Source organism: Puma concolor, chromosome B1, assembly GCF_028749965.1.
Source record: "Puma concolor isolate L17-30 chromosome B1, mPumCon1.1.hap2, whole genome shotgun sequence".
NCBI lineage: Eukaryota > Metazoa > Chordata > Mammalia > Carnivora > Felidae > Puma > Puma concolor.
The window spans coordinates 1,792,626-1,812,608 of NC_141670.1; the positions used below are offsets into that span (position 1 = coordinate 1,792,626).

Genomic DNA, 19,983 nt, shown 5'->3' on the forward strand with positions numbered 1-19,983 from the left:
GTGGGGCTCGAGCTCACGAACTGAGAGATCACGACCTGAGCTGAAATCTAGGGTCTGATGCTCAACCGACTGACCGCCCCCCCTCCCGCTCACCAGGTGCCCCTGCTCACAGGTTTTCTGTTAAGTTACCTGCAGACAGAAATTCTAAACTCTTAGAAAGGGGCCTGCTGACCGCGGGTCACGGGTGTTTGTTCTGTTCTCCTGGCTCGTGGGCCTCCCCCTCTCAGGAGCGCGGTCGTCATTCAGGTTGGAGAGTCACTGCCACAGTCCCAGTGGGGCTCAGCCTAATGGGAGGACGAGAGCCGGCAGGGGCCGTCCTGTAGGTCACCCTGGGCACGCGGAGGTCGAGGCCCTGCCGTGAGCAGCATCTCTAGGGAGGAGCCCCAGTGCCTTGGTGCCGTCCTTTCCCTGCTGATTCTCTGCATCGGAGACGACTCATTCTTTGGATGTGGTCCCCGCACCTCCGTGGCCCTGCTTAGTTTCAGATTCTGTGGTGTCCGAGGTGGGGATAAGATGGACTCCGTTAGCTACCACAAAACGTCCGCGTGTGTCAGCTCGTCACGAAAGATGAGAGCAGCGTGAAAGGAAGCCGGGCTTCGGGTGGGCTGGGCAGCACGGGGTCACGTCCCCGGTCGGACGCGTCGGTGGGGAACTACGCTGCAGCCAGCTCAGCGCCATAGACGGCAAAATGAGCCGATCGGCACAGGCTGACTTTCTCGTCGAGCATCCCCTACACGCTCGTTTGGGCGCTCACGTGCCAGGTGGAAAGGGTGAGGACAGTCCTCGCTCTTGGGGATTTACCGTCCAGCCGGACGGGCGGACGGCGAGAGGACATCTGGACCGGGGCAAGGTATGACCCTGTAGGGCAGGCGGGCACTGCGGGGATCTCACGGGAAGGCACCCAGCTGATCCCCAGGGCTGTTCAGGCAAGTGCTCCCCACACCAGTCTGCGGGGCATGGGGCCGGCGGTCAGCTGGGAGCATTCAGAGGCCGTGTCGGGTCGTGGCCTCAGGACGGACTCGGGCGCAAGGTGCCAGAACTGCCAAGGCACACACGGTTCCTCCTCGCTCCTCCGGAAAACCTCTGCCCGCCTGACACGCAGCTCCTGTGGCCCTGGTCACACGGCGGCCTCGGAGCCGCAGGCCACGCGGTGCGTTGCTGCTGGCTCCCCGTGGTTTCGTGGTCAGCGTGGGGCACGCTGACATGCACACCGTTTCGTCCCTCCTGCGTGTCTGATTTTCTCGCGCTAGGCGCCTGTTCTTGGGAGTGAGCCTTCCTGGCGTCGTCGGCTCCCACGCAGAACGTGGGCTTGGTCACCGAGGGGATGTTCGTGTCCCTTGGTGGATGTGCCGTTCTCCAAGAGGTTTAGTGGATAAAATTTCATTCTGTGTTTCTGTGTACGTCCCAGTCCCCGAAGATGCAGTAGTGACATTATGCCACTACCTAACGTCAGGGATCAGACCGGAAGACGGAATTTCACTGTAGACCTCTCTACTTCCCCCATTGCTTCCAGAAACACAGAATTAAATGCGACAAAGCAACGGGCATTATCGAGATGGTCATGGACCGATTTACTATCGAGAACGAAGGCACCTACACTGTGCAGATCCATGACGGAAAAGCCAAAAGTCAGTCTTCTCTGGTTCTCATCGGAGACGGTATGCAACACTATTTTTGTATGCCTGTAAAAGAAAATTCAAAGAAAATTGTGTTGACCCCACAGAAGCAAACATCTTTCGTTTCTTTCCCCCTTAAATACCGAATTTAGCATTCAAGGCTATTCTGGATGAGGCTGAATTTCAAAGAAAGGAGTTCCTCAGGAAGCAAGGTATGTACTTAACCCGCCCCCAGCACGAGCCCCCAGCAGACTCCGTGTTTTCTTTTTTAAAAAAATTTTAATGTTTATTTATTTTTGAGAGAGAGAGAAAGCACGCAGGAGAGGGGCAGAGAGAGGGAGACACAGAATCCAAAGTAGGCTCCAGGCTCCCAGCCGTCAGGACAGAGCCTGATGCAGGGGTTGAAGTCACGAACTGCGAGATCATGACCCGGGGTGAGGTCAGACGCTTAACCAACTGAGCCACCCAGGAGCCCCCAGACTCAGTGTTTATTTGAATGCTTGTTTAAGGCCAATTCTGCTCAATGCCCAATGACTAAATGCTATTTTAAATGACCGCGATGTTAGATGGTTTTTATCTGCAGAAATTTGGGTATTTTTCTGTTTTTTGCACTTTACATGGATTTCATCTGTATTCTTTTCTTGCTTCTACCTTTAAAAGTCCCGGAATCCGCTATGTAGTGTTCATACTTCTGTCACTGCGAATCAGGGACATGATCAGGGTAACCAGAGGTACCTGGGCTCTGTGGCCAACCTGCAGACCAGCTAGTCTCTCCTGAGCCCACTGGTCTCCTTACAGTCCCACTCCCCCCCCCCCCCCCCCCCCCACACACACATTTTCCATCCCTTTGTGGTCTGGCCATCCCACAGCGACATAGTCTCCCACGGTCCCCCATTCAATCTGGGGCACTGTGCAAAGTGCGAGCTGGATCTCCAGGCCACTCCCGTATGCTAGACCTGAGCTAGTGTTTTGGAGGCCATGACCTTGAGCTTCTGGGGACCAGGGCTGGTCAGAACTCAGTACTTACCACATGAATGATTCGGGGGGTGGTGATGAGGAAAGGGTACATCCATCAGAAATGTCATCTCAGTTTCAAACAGAAAAGCTATGTTCTTCTGCTCAAAATGCATCACAAGTATAGATACACACACATATATATGTATACGTGTGCCTGTGCGTGATATATATGTGTGTGGGTGTGATATATATATGTATGTGTATATATGCATGTGTGTGGGTGTGATATATATGTGTGTATATATGTGTGTGTGGGTGTATATATGTGTGTGTGGTATATATGTATATGTGTGTGTATATATATGTATATGTATATATGTGTGTGTATATATATGCGTGTGTGTGGGTGTGATATATATGTATGTATATGTATGTGTGTAATATATATGTGTGTGTGTGTGTGTGTGTATATATATGCATTGCGTAGGTGTGATATATGTGTGTGTGTGTGTGTGTGTGTGTGTGTGTGTGTGTGTGTGTGTATTTTTTCCCCCTTTTAAAACTTTTCTATTTTCCCCCCAGGCCCTCATTTTGCTGAATATTTGCACTGGGATGTTACAGACGAGTGCGAGGTTCGACTTGTTTGTAAGGTGAGGACTGAGCTCCAACAAGAGCGTGGTAAGGTGTCGTCCGTGGGCCGGCGAGAGCCCTTTCGGGGAAGCGTGTGCCGTCCGTCCCAGGACGCGAAGAAACGCCGCACGTGGGCGTGCCGAGCGACTTTGCATCTTGTGGACGTTGTGGTCTTACACTTCCGTGCCCGTCTCTGTTCTTTATGAGGGGACTATGGTGTGGTGGCGTGCCAGGGAAGTCAAGTGGGCCGTTTAGAAGATTTAAGATCTTGGTGAGTGAACTCAGGGACAGTGTGCCACGATGACATTCATCCGGTGATTCCCGTGCCGCTCATGTGGTTTCTTTAAGAAACAAAAGGTATGTTTTGGGAATAAGATGCTCCTTAATGCTTTTCTTTAACAATTGAATAGTAAAGTAAGCCTTAGTTACTACTGACTATACAGATCTCTGTTTGGGGGACCAGACTTTAAGGAGCATCTCCTGCAAGACTGGCACTATCATAGGTGCTGGGGAAGATCGATAATGCAGGGTTTTGTTCCTCAAGCTACTCACAGACGAGCAGATGAAAGAGAAGGTAAACAGAGAATTTCAACAGAGTGAGGGTTTTTGGGGTGGACACTGGAGGAAGACCAGGAATGGTCCAGGGGCAGTCAGGTTGGAGAGACTTGTCCAGGGAGGCCCAGGGCACGGACAAAGCAACGGAGCTCGGAAACTGCCAACTTGTGGATATTCGGAGGCTGGGCGTCGTGGCAGATGGTAAGGCAGGTCCTCAAAAATTAAATGTAGAATTATCTGAGGATCCGGCAGAGAAAGGAATTGAAACCGGGAACTCAGATAGGTATCTGTGCGTCCGTGTGGACCGCAGCATTTTTCCCAACAGCCGAAGGAGGCAGCCAAGTGTCCGTGGGCAGATGAATGGGTTAATGCAGCGTGTGTATCCTTAATGTGGAGGGTTATTCATCCTTTGGAAGGAAGGGCAGCCTGCCACTTGTGACAACATGGATGGACCTTGAGGGCATTGTGCCAAGCGAAGTAAGTCGCACAGAGAAGGAAAACACCGTACGATCGCACGTATATGTGGAATCTAAAAGAACTGAGCTTACAGAAGCAGAGCGCAAGGGTGGTTGCCAGGGGCTGGGGGTTACGGAACTGGGGAGAAGTTGGTCAAAGAGCACAAACTTCCAGTGGTAAGATGAGTAGTTCTAGGGCTGGTAAATGGACAGCATGGTGACTGTAGTTGGTAATACCATATAACACCCTTAAAACTGCTGAGGGCAGATCTTCGAGTTCTCAACCATAAATATACACAAAAAAAGGTGATTATGTAAGGGGATGGATGTGTTAATTAATCTTAAGGTGGTGACCATCTCGTGGTAGTTGAAAATATCGTATCATCACGTCGTATCCCTTAAACTTAAATAATGATATTGCCAACTGTATCTCAGTGAAGTCGGGAACAAAGAGTTATGGGGTGAAAGCAAAGGAAAGTAGGATAAAGGATGGAGCGGCATTCGCCTGAGGAGGTGAGAACGGGCGACGGTCAGGACCACGGCGTGAGGGGCCGGTCTGAGGAGGTGAGAACGGGCGCTGTGTGCTGGTGATTCAGTCGTCAGCCGCTTGTGCCCCTGGCCTGATGGGTTGATGGAGAAGGAGCAGGTGGGCCATGCGGGTGTGCATCCGTGCAGGGAGCTGGCATTCGGGGGGGGGGGGGGGCAGGAGGAGACGGGCGACAGTGGGGTTGCCGGGGTGGCGGGGCAGGGGCACCAGGATGCCGGCTTCTCCACGTTGCTGTTGTCAGATGAGGGGCCGGGGTAAAGGGGAGGCCCGTGCTCAGGTGCAGAAACGTGCAGGGCGCTGACATGCGGCGGGGGCACAGGGCCCCGGGACAGGGGGCGTGAGGTAAGGACGGTCTGCAGGAGGCAGCCGCGTGAGGGCCGTGGGCGCCCTCGGTGCATTCCCGGCGGGCCTTGAGACCCCATGCTTACCCCGACCTTTTCCTGTTCGCCCCCACTCATTGTTGGTGTTGGCGACTAATTCAAAACTAGAGGCCCTGTTCCTGGCCTTTTTGTGTGTGTAATAACTGAGGCCAAAGTTTTGATATTTGACACACTCGAGGTTGTTATAGAGCCATTTCAGAAAAATTCCTGGATGTCCTTCTTCTCATAGTGAGTTTCTTACCCCGGTATGCTTATAAGGAAGACGCAGAGACAAACTCATTAAAAACATTTTTTTTTTTAATGTTTATCTATTTTTGAGAGAGAGGGAGAACGTGAGTGGGTGAGGGGCAGAGAGAGAGAGGGAGAGAGGGAATCCCAAGCAGTCTCCGTGCTGTCCGCACGGAGCCCGATTAGGGACACGAACTCATAAACCGCGAGACCATGACCTGAGCCAAAGTGGGATGCTGAACGGACTGAGCCGCCCGGCGCCCCCACCTCATTCTTAAAGTACAAGAAGCTGACGGGCACCGAAGTTACAAGTGTCTGGTCAGCAAGTGGGAACAGTAGGTATTTACAGGGAAACTCCACAAGGTCCCCAAGGACGGGCCGTTTACTTCGGAAACAGGAACAGAAGAACAACAGTGTTTTCCGATGATTGTCAAATGCAAAGAAGGTGTGTATCTTCAAAGTTTTCGACCCCAGCAACTGCCCAGGTCTGTTCTTCAGACAGTCAGCAGCTCTCGTTGGCCAGCCGGGGCAGAGGGGCTGGTGGTGGTTGGGTCATTGTCTTTTCCTGATTGTGGGCACTCAGTAGCCGCCTCCATGGGCGAAATGGGAATTCTCCTTCTGCGTGTACATCTGCTATCATCCCAGTGGTACGTGCCTTCACATATAATCCGTGAGGACGATTCACATTCCCTGACCAAAGCGATTTATAAGTGTTTAAACACAGCTATTGGAGAAACTGAATACATATTAACTGGGATTTGAGTATTTTGCAGTTTAATGCACTTAATTTGTGTACTTGTGTCCGCATCTCCTGTGATTCTGTCACCTGTTTTACATAGTTTTTCCCTTAATGATACTTGGGCAGATTTTTAAAATTTACTTAAGAAACAATGGAGACATTGAGACACACGGAGATAATTTATGTAAGGGTACATAATTCATATAACTTTACAGAAAACCATCTTTAATTTATTTATGTATATATTTTTTAAAGTTTATTTATTTTGAGAGAGAGAGAGGTAGCAGAGGAGGGGCAGAGAGAGAGGGAGAGAGACAGAATCCCAAGCAGGCTCCATGCTATCAGCACAGAGGCAGATCTGGGGCTTGATCTCATGAACCATGAGACCATGACCTGAGCTGACATCCAGAGTTGGACGCTTAACCGATCCAACCACCCAGGTGCCCCAGAAAAAAACGTCTTTTAAAAGAAAAGTTTATAGTAAAAGCAACTTGAGTCTGAAACCAAAGAAAATCTTCTAGAAAGTTCTTGTACAGCAGACGTGGGGACTCAGGGCGCTCCCTCTTGGAGAGTGAGTCAGGCGTGTGCCACGTGGATGTCTTGGGGGTCTTGCTACTGTCTTTTCGAGGTATTTATGTACATTTCAGGGGCCCGTATTTTAGGAGCAGTAGGGAGAAATCGTAGAGAGTACAGAGGAAAGACCAGAGTCCTCCAGAGGCAGAAGAACGTCCCAGCTCTTGGACCGGGAAGCCAGTTGAGGGTGTCTGTTGTAGAGAACAGAGGCGGGAGGCCCTTGGAAAGGGTTTATTTAGCGCTCAAGGACAACGCAGCCGGGAAAACCAGAGTCAGGAAAGCAGTACTGAGCTGAGGTGAAGGATGTGAGGGGGAGGGTTGACACTGAAAATGGATACCGAGGTTTGGTTAGGGACGGGAGGTCGTCTGCCGGAATTGTTTGGATGCAGTCCGTCCTGCCATTTATTGTCAACTCTTGCTTCCGGCTAGAGAACCAAGCTCCTGTCCCACAGTCTGGTGGGAACAGTCCGTCCACCCGCTCAGCAGACATTCGTGGGCGTGCCGCTGTGGCCTGGGGTGCAAGTGTGAGAGTCCCTGCTGTCCGGGGATGGCGCTCTGACGCTGTCACCAGTGACACCAGCTCAGGGCCCACGCGGAAGCTCTGGGCCGTGCTACCGCGCAATCGGATCGAGTCTCGCTGTCTGGATACTTGTCATTTGTTTGTTCGACACTGGCCTCACTGTGGCTGAGCCCGTATGGGATGTAAATGCATCTAGTAAATGAAACGGATGTAAGTCCAGCCCGTGCATTCTGGTGTGGCCGGTACATTCCGTTCATAGGAACCAGGCTTCTTTCTCACCCGTATGATGTACGTGTCAGTGTCACAGCATGTGGATCGACATGCGTACTCCCCCTTGGAATTCTGCAAAGCTTAGTTTCAAATTCAAGCTCACGTCAGAGGTTGACTTGTGAGGAATTTTAGTACAAGGGGAGTTCCCATTCCCAGTGGGCTTATCTTGTGTTATGGTTGCATTCACTCCATACGGACACATCTGAAATGTCCCACTGCTGAAAAGCAGCCAGTGAATGGTCTTATAGACGTCTAAGAGTATTTCATATTATCTGCAAATTTAAAATACACTGCTTACGACTTGTTTTTATTACTGGCATTTCACATAAACCAAAAGCGCCTCACATCATTTAATTCCGCGGACTAGGACAATTTGTCCTTCTGTGTGCAACTGTGAGGGCTTAATTATTTCAGAAGCTGGAATTTAGAAGTCTGTTGGCCATTATTAGGACGGACAGCTTTTCCATAAGCCTCTATTTGAGGCTATAATAAACATTGATGGTATTTTTTTTTTAAAGTCTGTGATTTAAAATCCAGAGACTTTTTCCTGGAGCGATTTACATACTAACCGTAAGATTTCTGCCTCGTAGGTTGCAAACACTAAGAAAGACACAGTTTTCAAATGGCTGAAGGATGACGTTCTGTATGAAACGGAGACGTTGCCTGACCTGGAGAAGGGAGTTTGTCAGCTCCTCATACCGAAGGTACGCCGTGTTGTGTGAAACGGTGGAGGGCCAAACAAAAGCTCGTCTTTCTAATAACTTGCAAATCCTGCGCTGTCTCCCAGTTTGTGGCCTGAATTCCCAGGGTTGGCTAAAAACCGTATTAGCACTTCTTACATTTTCCATCTTGGCATTGATTTTACACGCACGTGGGGTATGTTTTCTTGCAGCTGTCAAAGAAGGACCTCGGCGAATACAAGGCAACGTTGAAAGACGACAGAGGTCAAGATGTGTCTGTCCTGGAGATCGCTGGCAAAGGTAAAACAAAATCCTCTTTGCTCCCCGCAACGAGAGATCCGTTTTGCCAGCGGGATGCCACGTGCTATGAGGGCACGTCCGTCCGTGTCCTTATGGCGGTAACGCAGCAGGAGAAAGATTTGTGTTTTATTTCCATTCTAACCTGCTTCAGTGTTCTAGAAGAATGTGTGATGTTACTTCGCCTTCATTAGAAACGCCATTTGAGCGTGTCATCGTAAGCCAGGTTTTATCCCATTACTAATGCAGTTAAAATGATTGAAACAGCGAGGAAGTTAAATTCAATTAAAGGTATAGTCGGATTTACGTGGCGTAAGGTTTTCTTGTTCCTTGTTTAAAAAGCGAACAGGTTAGAGGGATTTATGACACACGTGAACCTTTAATGGATAAATGTCACCGTTGTAATGTTTCATTTTTCAAATGAACATGACGATTTCCTGTATCCATTTAATTAAACGTGAAAATGCTGCGTCCTGATAAAAGCGTACGTCGTAACGGCACCTCTCCTTCTTCCTTTCAGTGTACGAGGATATGGTTTTGGCAATGAGCAGAGTCTGCGGTAAGTAAATGCCCACTAACTTGCGAGTTATTTTGGGTGCGGACATCTCATTCGCGGAGACGGGCACTTAGCACCGCAAGGGGAAGGCTGAGGCACCTGCGCGTGGACGCCGGGCGGCCCGGGGGCCGGACAGAGCCGTCCGCCGACTGCTCCCGAGGCTTTCTGAAGGGGTCTCCAGCACTGTATTTAGGATCTATGTCGTATTTTAAAAAACCCAGTTGGGACTTCCTGATTAGCCACGTCTTCCAATTTGCCGCCGCTTTGTTTGGATGATTGCCGTGCACGTAATTGCTGTCAGCGTCTTTATTACCCATGTGGAGCAGCAATCGTAGATTTTAAGCCTCTGGCTTTGCGTCGTACGTATTAGGCCATTCTCTAGCTTTGCAAATAAATTCTTTCTCTCCACGTCCCCTTCCACGGAAACGGACAATGAAGGGATCGGTTAGTAACTCAGTAACCTTAGCTGGCATTCGTGTAGTTTTATGCTAAGGGTTACACCACTTATCGCTGTGGGCTTTCTAGAAATCCCCTAAGTTCTGTCTTCGGAGCAAGCGGCCAGGCCCGCAGCAGGAACCCGGCTCAACTGTGGGTGTTCGCTGGCTCGAGCCGCGGCTCTCCCGCCAAGTAGCGCATGTCCAATTCCAAACCCAAGTGGTTTCTCGCCAGGCTTTCTGACCTTCTCCTCAAAAGCTTCTTGTGGTTTTGTGGTTTTCGTTGTTTCCTCAGAACAGCTCTGTGGGCTAGATTTCACTTCTTTCTACTTTCGGTCAAGGAAACGTGACCACGTTTTAAGTGAGTTTTAGCCTCGATGGTCATTAAGGGACCAAACACGCCTTCGTGGCGGTGGAGCCCCTGGGGAAGGCGGATGGAGCTGTCAGGGAGGTGGGTGCGCTCCCGCGCCCCTGGGAACTACCTTGTGTTAAGTTGTCATGTCACGTGCGCCGTGGAGGCAGCCGAGCGCCGTCCTTGAAGACGTGAGCGGGCGCGTGCGGGGGCCAGAGTAGTGAGAGAACAGACGCGGGGCTTCCAGGGGCACATACGCGAAGACCGTGTTCTCCCGAGAGGCCAGGCCCGCGTGTGCGGAAGCCCCTGAGGGAAAGGGGCAGGAGCCGCTGCCGTCTGCTGAAAGACACGTGTGTGCTGGGAGCGCACCGCTTTCCCCGCAGCCCCCGCGCCCCGTGCCATGGTCCAGGACCCCCAGGGCCCCGCCTGCTGCCCCGGGCCGTCCTCTCCACGGGCCCCTCGCAGGCCGCAGGGACACTTCTGGCGACCTCGAGGTGTCCCGGCCTTGCGTTAGTCCCGGAGCGACGTCTGTGGGCTCCCATGCCACCTGCCGTTCGTCACGGACCACCATCCCTTGTGCCGTGGGTCCCCTCGGCTTTCAGAAAATGGGGCCTTTGTTCTTGGACCTGTCGGTGGGGCCGTCTCCATCCTGCATCCTCGGGGACACGGCACACTCGCCTCCCTCAGTTTCTCCTGGGAGCATCGGCAGTGCCCACAAACAGGCTCACACACACACACACACGCATTCACAGATACACACGCAGAGACACACAAGCACAAACACACACACACAGACTCACACACACAGACACATGCACTCATGCACACAGACACACACACTCACATACAAGCACAGACTCACGTAGACTCGCACACTCACACACACAGACTCACGTAGACACACACAGAATCACACAGACTCACACATACACAGACTGACACACACACACTAACATATACATACAGACTCACAATCACATACTTACACACAGACTCACACAGACACGCACACAGAATCACACACACACACACGTACAGACACACCCAGCCTCACACACACACACACACACAGACTCACACCTCAGATGCCCCCTCGCCGAGCGAGCCCCTGCCCCTCCTCTGCTCTCAGCCCTCCCTCCCTCCCCCTACGTCTGTCTTCCTGCCCAGCTTCTCCCTGCACCTCCACACCCCACACCCCTCGGCCCTTCCAGGAGAATGTCCACCTGGTTTGGAGCCGAAGGCTGTCACACCTGAAGCCCCAGCTACTGCGCGTCCGGCACCTCGGGCTGCAGGTGCGGTGACGCCTGCAGGTACGATGACCGCGTGGAGTGCTGTGACTTTAGGATGAACAGAAGTCTCCAGGTCGCTTACCACAGTTAGGAGATGGTGCGTTCGGAAGGTCCTTCTCCATCATATCATTTCCTTTTATTTTGCCGGGCACGGACACGGCATCTTCTGGGTGATGGAATACCCCGGGCCCACGCCGGTTCTCTGAAGTTACGCATCTAGTAACGATCTCCGCTTCCGGCTCAGCCTTCGCCGTAACTTCCCGAGTCCTGACCCCTCGCCCCCTCCAGACCCTGTGTCCTGTCGCGCGAGGCCGCGTTCCTGCTCCAGACACATGAAGTCTGTTCTCACGTCGTGGGTTTTCCTCCTCTGTCGCCTCTCCTGCCTTCTCCCTTTCATCCCGTCTTTACTCAGCTTGAAGGCCGAACTGCAGTTTTAGGACTCCCTGACCCCTCCCTGACCCCTCCCTGACCCCTCCCTGACCCGTCCCTGACCCGTCCCTGACCTGTCCCTGACCTGTCCTCAACCCCTCCCTGACCCCTCCCTGACCCGTCCCTGACCCCTCCCTGACCCGTCCCTGACCCCTCCCTGACCCATCCCTAATCCATCCTCGACCCCTCCTTGACCCCTCCCTGCATCATTTCTGCTGACTCACCATCCCCCCCCCCCCCCCCCCCCCCCCGATACTTCAGTTCCGGATCAGTTCACGCAGAACGAACGTTTGCGAGAATTTTCCTCCTCTTCTTAAGCTGAGCTGCCAAGGGGCAGTAGCGCCTTGCGTTCCGAAGGCGCACACGCTGCCCTTCTTAGATCCGCATCTCTTCTGTTTCCCGCAGGCGCGTCCGCTTCTCCGCTCAAGGTGCTCTGCACCCCAGAAGGAATCAGGCTTCAGTGTTTCATGAAATATTTTACCGAAGAGATGAAAGCGAACTGGTATCACAAGTAAGTACAAGTGTGATTCCCTGTGGCCTTGGCCCGGGACAGCAGGCGGGCCTCACGGAAGGGGAAGACAGAAATGCCTGAAGGTGCCGGAGACAAATGTCTTCACCCTCTGGGTTTTGCCAAACGTGGCTCTGTTGCCGACGCACATTTCATCTGCAATCCAGCAGACCGCCGACGGGAAAATAATACGTGGAGACCACATTCTCAGTTTCCAGTCTGTCAGCTCCTCACTAGCTTGGTTGCGAAGAAAAGGACCAACTGGGGAACCTGGGGGGCTCAGTCGGTTGAGTGTCCGGTTGTCGGTCTCAGGGCGTGATCTCACAATTTGTGAGTTCGAGCCCCTCGTCGGGCTCTGTGCTGACAGTGCGGTCTCTCTCCCTCTCGCTGCCCCTCCCCTGCTCGCTTTCTCTCTCTTTCTCAAAATAAATAAATAAACATTAAAAAAAAAAAAAAAGAAGAAGAGAAGCACCAAAGAAGCCCAAAGGTAAAACGTGGAAGAAGATGAAGGCTGTGAGACCAGCAGGTTTTCTGTTTCACATTTGCTGCTCCTGCCTCTCTAGGTGGGTGGTGTCCCCTCCCAAAGCAGCCAGGACTTTGTGATAGTCATGGCACAGGTGGGCTCCTGCGGTCTGGCTCTTTCCAACCCACACCCCAGGGGTGTCTCTGAAACAGTTGTCAGAGAAGTGGTTTCTGAGCACAGAGGACGGAGGTCAGCATTCGCCTGCAAAGGAGGGGGCGTCAGCCGCGGCAGGTGGAACAGAACGGGCTGTCTCTGCTCTGACCTGAAGGCGTAGGCAACATTTTTAGCCCATATTTTCTTTTTTTTGTTTTCTAAACGTTTGGACATTTATTCATTTTGTGAGAGAGAGAGAGAGAACAACGAGCAGGGGAAGAAGAGCAGAGAGAGAGGGAGACACAGAATCCGAAGCAGCTCCAGGCTCCGAGCTGTCAGCACAGAGCCCGACGCGGGGCTCGAACCCACGAACCTCGAGGTCATGACCTGAACTGAGGTTGGACGTTCAGCTGACTGAGCCCCCCAGCCAGGCGCCCCCTTTGATTTCTTTTTAAAGAGATGCCAAGATCGCGTCTAGTGAGCACATGAGGGTTGGAGGCACCGAGGACATGGCCTGGCTGCAGATCTGTGAGCCCACGGAGAAAGATAAAGGAAAATACACTTTTGAGATTTACGACGGCAAAGATAACCATCATCGCTCCCTCGACCTGTCCGGCCAGGGTAAGATCACATTCCTTAGCACCCCCTAACTTCGGATTCGGCGATCCACAGAGAATGCTGGGAGAGGAAGCGCTCGGGTTCATGATTTTCATTCGGAGAAGATTCTCTCCGAATAATCAGTTTAGTCTTTGGCTCTTTGTCGGTTTTTATTAAGCCAATACATTGGCAACGAAACCATTAAAATGTTTGAAATGTTTCCTTCCAGCGTTCGATGAGGCCTTTGCAGAATTCCAGCAGCTCAAGTAAGATTTGTGTGTGTGCGTGGCGGTCTGTCTGTCCCTGGGGCCACCGACCTCGTGGGCGTGTGGGTGGCCGCTGGGCGCCCTGTCCAGGGAACTGACCTAAAAGTGGTGTTGAAGCGTCCAGTGTGGGGAGGGCAGGCATGCCCCTGAGCCGTGCGTGTGTTTATAAAGTAACTTTCTAGAGTCCCCATAACCCTGGGTTGCTTCAGTGATTATAATGATGGATTTCTCCAATAGTTATAATTACGGTAATGTGGCACAGAGCAATTTTTTAATGTTAGGTATTTAGGTTCTTTTTAAAGACCTTGTTTTTCTAGAGCCATTTAATCACAGCACCATGGGGAAGAAGGTGCAGAGTTTTCCCCGGTCCCCGAAACCCAGCCCCCCCCATCAGCATCCCCTCTGGGTGCTGCATCCGTTGCCGTCGATGAGGCCGCACGGACACATCATCCCCACGCAGAGTCCGCCGTGCACATCACGGTTCCCTCTAAGTGGCTGTGGGTCTGGACAAATGTATGGTGGCACCTGCCCACGACTAGAGTATCGTACAGAGAATTCTCAATGCCTCCCACATCCTCTGTGTCCCTCGTTGTGGACCCCTGGTCACTGTCCCCTGTCTCCACGGTTTTGCTGTCTCCGCAAGGTCACGGGGCTGAATCATGGACGTGTGGGCTTTTCAGGCCGGCTTCTTTCACTTAGTGAATCTGTACTCAGGGCTGCTCTGTGTCTTCTCATGGCTCAAAGCCTCCTTTATGTTTAGAGCTGGATAATATCACCTTGTTCAGAGCAACTTTTTAAAGAATCACTTGAGATTTTAAGTGTGTCTCTGAATTTGGGAGTACCCAGAACGGACAGCGGTCACCGGCCATGCTAGGCTAGTCAGGAAACGTTGGCTGAACGAATGAACAGACGGCTGAGATAAGTCCGAGACCAGGGTTTTCAAAGCTATCTAAAACTCTCCAGTGCCATCTGGTGAATTTGGTGAAGAAAGAAATCTCTCCAGCCTACGAGCCTGAATGCCGACCTTTCCCGTGGGTTTCACCTGCTGAGAGACAGGGAATCCCGCCGGGCCCCCCCAAGAGGGGGGAGAGGGCAGGAGAAATGCACACAGTTTACGGTTCCTTGGGCCCTGTGCCCTGCTGTCCTTCCAAGGGGAGAACACACTGCTTGTTCCTCTCGCCCCCTGCCCGGCGAAGCCCTGAGATGTGTGGTGCTTGTCGTGCAGAGCCTTTTCTCCTGACTGACTTCCTGTTCTCTCCACCCCTTTAATTCCTAGGGCAGCCGCTTTTGCAGAGAAGAGTGAGTATATGTTATGTGGTATCGGGCACCCTTTATTATCTGGGGAGGGCCGGCGGGTCCCACGGTAGAGTTTTAATGCCGTGTATTCACTGATAGACAGCAGACCTGCTCCGTGGGCGGGGAACCTTCCAGAACTCCTGGCACCTGCCCTCCTGATCCTGGCACTCCCCGGGCCCCCGCCCAGCCCACCTCCCCTTGTCAGCTCCTTGTCATTCGTGTGGCCTCCGCCTCCCTTCCGCCCTCCACCCGCCCGCCCCCTGGTCTTCTATGACATGTCAGGCAGGTGCAGCCACAGGTGGAGGAGGCAGAGGGGAGGCTCAGGGGGTCAGAGTCCATCACACTCGCAGGTGCTAGAGACGCAGGCACCTGGGGAGGCACTGGGTCAGGCGTGGAGGAGGCGGGAGTGAAGAGAGCGCTGAGGCCGTGACCTGTGTTCGGGTTTCCGTGGGACACGCAGGCAGGGCAGGGGAATGACTTAGGACTGACTAGTTTGAACGGTTTTGTGGGTTTTGGTCAGTAGGGGAGGCCCCTAGTTGCCTGGCACCAGGCCCTGGGATGATCAGGGCAGAGGAATAGGGCTTCTGGATGCAGGGGCAGGTGGAGGAGGTGGGGTGAAGGGGTGTCGCCTCCTGTGGGCAGGGGTGAAGGGGTGTCACCTTGCCTCCGGGGTTCAGGGGTGGGTGGAGGACCCAGGGTGGAGGGGGGTCGCCTCCCAGGGGGCAGGGGTGGGTGGAGGACCCAGGGTGGAGGAGGGTCGCTTCCTGGGGGGCAGGGGTGGGTGTGGGACACAGGGTGGAGGGGGGTCACAACCCGGTGCAGGGGTGGGTGGGGGACGCAGGGTGGAGAGGGGTCGCCTCCTGGTGCAGGGGTGGGTGGGGAGGTGGGGTGGAGGGGGGTTGCCTCCTGGTGCAGGGGTGGGTGGGGGATGCAATATAGAGGGCGTTCGCCTCCAGGTGCAGGGCTGGGTGGGGGAGGTGGGGTGGAGGGGGGTCAGCTCCTGGGAGCAGGGGTGGTTGAGGGACACAGGGTGGGGGGGGGTCACATCCCAGTGCAGGGGTGAGTGGGGGGGCACACAGGGTGGAGGTGGGTCATGTCCCAGGGGCAGGGGTGGGTGGGGGAGGTGGGGTGGAGGGATGTCGCCTCCTGGGGGACAGGGGTGGCTGGAGGACCCAGGGTGGAGGGAGGTCGCTTCCCCGGGGGCAGGGGTGGGTGGGGGACACAGAGTGGAGGGGGGTCACCTCCCGGTGCAGGGGTGGGTGTGGGACACAGGGTGGAGGGGGGTCACCTCCAGGTGCAGGGGTGGGTGTGGGACACAGGGTGGAGGGGGGTCACCTCCAAGTGCAGGGGTGGGTGTGAGACACAGGGTGGAGGGGGGTCACCTCCAGGTGCAGGGGTGGGTGTGGGACACAGGGTGGAGGGGGGTCACCTCCAGGTGCAGGGGTGGGTGTGAGACACAGGGTGGAGGGGGTCGCCTCCCAGGGGGCAGGGGTGGGTGGGGGACGCAGGGTAGAGGGGGGTCGCTTCCCGGGGGGTAGGGGTGGGTGGGGGACGCAGGGTGGAGGGGGGGTCATCTCCCGGTGCAGGGGTGGGTGTGGGACGCAGGGTGGAGGGGGGTCACAACCCAGTGCAGGGGTGGGTGTGGGATGCAGGGTGGAGGAGGTTCTCAACCCAGTGCAGGGGTGGGTGGGGGACACAGGGTGGAGGGGGGGTCGCCTCCCAGGGGCAGGGGTGAGTGGAGGACCCAGGGTGGAGGGGGGTCACCTCCCGGTGCAGGGGTGGGTGTGGGACGCAGGGTGGAGGGGGGTCACAACCCAGTGCAGGGGTGGGTGTGGGATGCAGGGTGGAGGAGGTTCACAACCCAGTGCAGGGATGGGTGGGGGACACAGGGTGGAGGGGGGTTGCCTCCTGGTGCAGGGGTGGGTGGGGGATGCAATATAGAGGGCGTTCGCCTCCAGGTGCAGGGCTGGGTGGGGGAAGTGGGGTGGAGGGGGGTCACCTCCTGGGAGCAGGGGTGGGTGGGGGACACAGGGTAGAGGGGGGGCCGCATCCCAGTGCAGGGGTGGGTAGGGGGGCGACACAGGATGGAGGTGGGTCATGTCCCGGGGGCAGGGGTGGGTGGGGGAGGTGGGGTGGAGGGATGTCGCCTTCCGGGGGCAGGGGTGGGGTCACCTCCAGGGTGCAGGGGTGGGTACAGGTGGGCTGGCTCCAGATGGGCTGGTGGCCTGTCCCAGGCTGGGACCTTTGTCGTCTCTGAGAACTGGCTGCCGGGGGAGGCGCCGTCTCCCAGGCAGGAAGGTTTCTAGGATGTCAAGCGTTGTAACCCAGAAAACAGTGGAAACATAACACAGTGGACAGTCCACTGCCCTGGGAGAGTCCTGCTGTCTAGACGCAGGGGACCCTTCTGCCTTCCAGGGACCACGTGTCCGGTTCCCTGTGTGGCCCTCGGGGAACTCTTCATCCTCAGTTCTGTCCCTCACGGGACCAGTGGGTCCGCCCGTCCGTCGTCCCCCTGCTAGTGGTGGGGGCCCCTCCCATGTCGTGTTGTATCCACTGCTGCGCGGCATGGGGCCTGCTCCTAGAAACGTCCCCGGGGACGGTTTACTCAACCCAGTGGCCTTCATGTTGCAGATCGTGGCAAGGTGATCGGTGGCTTACCTGACGTGGTGACCATAATGGAGGGCAAGGTAAGAAGGACAGTGGGACTCATGCGGCCCAGTGTAGGGGGAGCCCAGGGACGGGGTTGCTGCCCAGAGCCCGGACCACGGGGATCTCCCCACCCACCCTGATGGTGGTCTCAGGCTGCCCCTGGTCACCCTCACGTTCTCAGGGGACGGCAGAGTTTAATATTCCGAAACCACAGGCCCACAGGGACACGGAGCCCGACGCAGGTGTCATACAGCCGGTGTGTGGCAGGTGTGGCTCCCGGCCCTGGGCCTCTGCGGGGTCCTGGTCCTTCCAGGTGGTAACTGCCCACCGAGAAGGTAGGACACACCCGCACCCTCCGCCACCCTTGGCCCGGCAGGAAGGTAGAAAAGCACTCTGGTTTTCGAGGTCCTTCTGGAATTTATAACGGAAACCACTTCCTGGAGTTTGTGTTTGTTGCCTGTCAGCGGAGTTGCCGACATCCGACTGGAACCTCTCTCTGTCTGCAGCCGTCCTAAGTCAGTGTCGAGGGGACAGAGACACGAGAGAATTTTATTAGGCCCAAACACTAAAATTTATAGGCCTTTTCTTGAGCAGCTAAAGAAATTCTAGCGAGTTCCTGAGACGGAGGAACCGTGGGCCTCACAACGAGGCTGTGCTGGTGCTGTTAGCAGTGTCGCTGCTCATGGGCCGAGCACACGTTGTCAGTGCATTTGCTGCGCCTGATTACTGGTTAGAAGACACCTTCTCTGGATTTACCAGAGGAAATCCAGAGAAGATGTTGGTAAAATGGATCCATTGGTTGGAATAGAAAGGAAATTTAGAAACAGGCTAAATATGTCTACAGTAAAATGTAGTTTCATTACCTCTAAATGCATTAATCTTGTCAGGCCGTGGATTAAAACTGAGAATAAAGAGGGAAAACTATCACTGATTTTTCTCATGAGCTGCCTCACGGAACGGCGAACTCGCTCGCGTGTGCTGTGTTCGGATCCCGCGTGTCTAGCGTGGTGCTTACACATAGAAAGAGCGTGTTGGTCAAATGAACGTGGGGGATAGGTAAACACTTCAGTGAGTGTCACAGGGAGCCGGGCCCCTTTGGAAGGCTGGTATGACTTCTCTGTCTCTAACCCTCCCTTCTCCGCCCACGCCTCCCTCCCGAAGACCTTGAACCTGACCTGCACCGTGTTTGGAAACCCTGACCCTGAAGTGGTGTGGTTCAAGAACGACAAGGACATCGAGCTCAGCGAGCACTTCTCGGTCAAGGTGGAGCAGGCCAAGTACGTGAGCATGACCATCAAGGGCGTGACCTCCGAGGATTCGGGCAAGTACAGCATCAACGTGAAGAACAAGTACGGAGGTGAGAAGATCGACGTCACCGTCAGCGTGTACAAGTACGGGGAGAAGATCCCCGACGTGGCACCACCCCAGCAGGCGAAGCCGAAGCTCATCCCGGCGTCTGCCTCCATGACGGAATAGGGGGGTGGCCGCCGGCGGGGGGCAGGCCGCTGAGTGCTGCGCACCCGTTCCAGTGAGTGACCACGGCCCAGGGGATGCCACGTGTGCCGATAGGCCGTCACGCGTTATGCTTTTAATTCTGGCATTTGATTCTTGGCATTTTATGTTCACCTAAGGGGAAAAGCTAAGGTTTTGCACTAGGCTGACAGAGCTAGGTCTGCGGGTTCCCGCAGAGGGCGGGTTGCGAGGTGGCCGCTCCGGTTTCCATCCATGCTGGCACGGGGTGCAAAGCCCCAGGCCTCCTGGTGGTTGTAGTCTGTGGTGTAGACAAGATCCAGCCGCTCGGAAATCCTGGTTGTAGAGCCTTAAATGCACGTGTTACTGGGTACACTCTGGTTTTTGTTGCCGTAAACGAATAAAACTTTAAAAGACAACTCGTGGTTCTCCTGTATGAAGCCGTACCTGACTCCACCTGCTCCCTTTTTGGGCCTAAGTACGTGTGGTGGCGTGGCCAGGAGCACGAACGCGTGGGCCTGTGATCCGGAGAGCCGGGGCGGCGGGCAGAGCCCAGCCGTGCTGGGCCCCCTCCAGGGGTGGTGGCCAGGAGGGCGTCCTAAGAAGGGGCCCTTCGTCTACAGGCACTGTTACGTGGTTATCACCGCGTGGGCCTGAACACCTCTGTAGAGGGCCACAAAATGTGCAGGTGGCTGTGTTCCTTTTCAGCGTGCTGATTAATCAGGGGCTTCCCAAGAAAGGAGGCAGCGGTTAGAAAGGAGCGGAGCAGTGGCCTGGGGAACACCGGAAATTTGGCCGACCGTCCGTCTCTCGGTGAAGTTAAAATGCGCGGATGGACCCAGCCTTCCTTTGAACTTTTTCTTCCTTCTTTTGGGAAGAGGCTGAAATCCCTTGGGCGCAGAAATCCTACCTCCATATTTTAGTTTTGTAGTAGACACGTGACGTTTATCAGAAAAAGCTTCGGTGGTTCAGATTATTTTCTCTCTCTGTCGTTAAGGCCAATCCAGACTCCATGAGATTGTGTTATATTTTCCCAAGGTCATAAAAGAAACTCTGCCATTTAAATACGTCTCT

The 19,983-nt window shown here is 54.5% G+C and overlaps 1 protein-coding gene across 3 annotated transcripts in view; it reads left to right on the forward strand.

The window, feature by feature from the left end:
- Positions 1 to 19,328, forward strand: part of MYOM2 (myomesin 2) — a 74,372-nt gene extending 55,044 nt beyond the window's left edge. For all 3 annotated transcript variants that reach the window (XM_086703081.1, XM_086703083.1, XM_086703082.1), the window contains 12 exons: positions 1,514 to 1,658; positions 1,769 to 1,828; positions 3,156 to 3,223; positions 8,061 to 8,174; positions 8,363 to 8,450; positions 8,968 to 9,006; positions 11,913 to 12,018; positions 13,089 to 13,252; positions 13,458 to 13,494; positions 14,771 to 14,793; positions 17,422 to 17,477; positions 18,601 to 19,328. In XM_086703081.1, the coding sequence (XP_086559207.1) occupies positions 1,514 to 1,658; positions 1,769 to 1,828; positions 3,156 to 3,223; positions 8,061 to 8,174; positions 8,363 to 8,450; positions 8,968 to 9,006; positions 11,913 to 12,018; positions 13,089 to 13,252; positions 13,458 to 13,494; positions 14,771 to 14,793; positions 17,422 to 17,477; positions 18,601 to 18,915 (1,215 nt within the window). In that variant the 3' untranslated portion in view covers positions 18,916 to 19,328. The remainder of the gene's footprint in view (positions 1 to 1,513; positions 1,659 to 1,768; positions 1,829 to 3,155; positions 3,224 to 8,060; positions 8,175 to 8,362; positions 8,451 to 8,967; positions 9,007 to 11,912; positions 12,019 to 13,088; positions 13,253 to 13,457; positions 13,495 to 14,770; positions 14,794 to 17,421; positions 17,478 to 18,600) is intronic.
- The last annotated feature ends 655 nt before the right edge of the window (positions 19,329 to 19,983 follow it).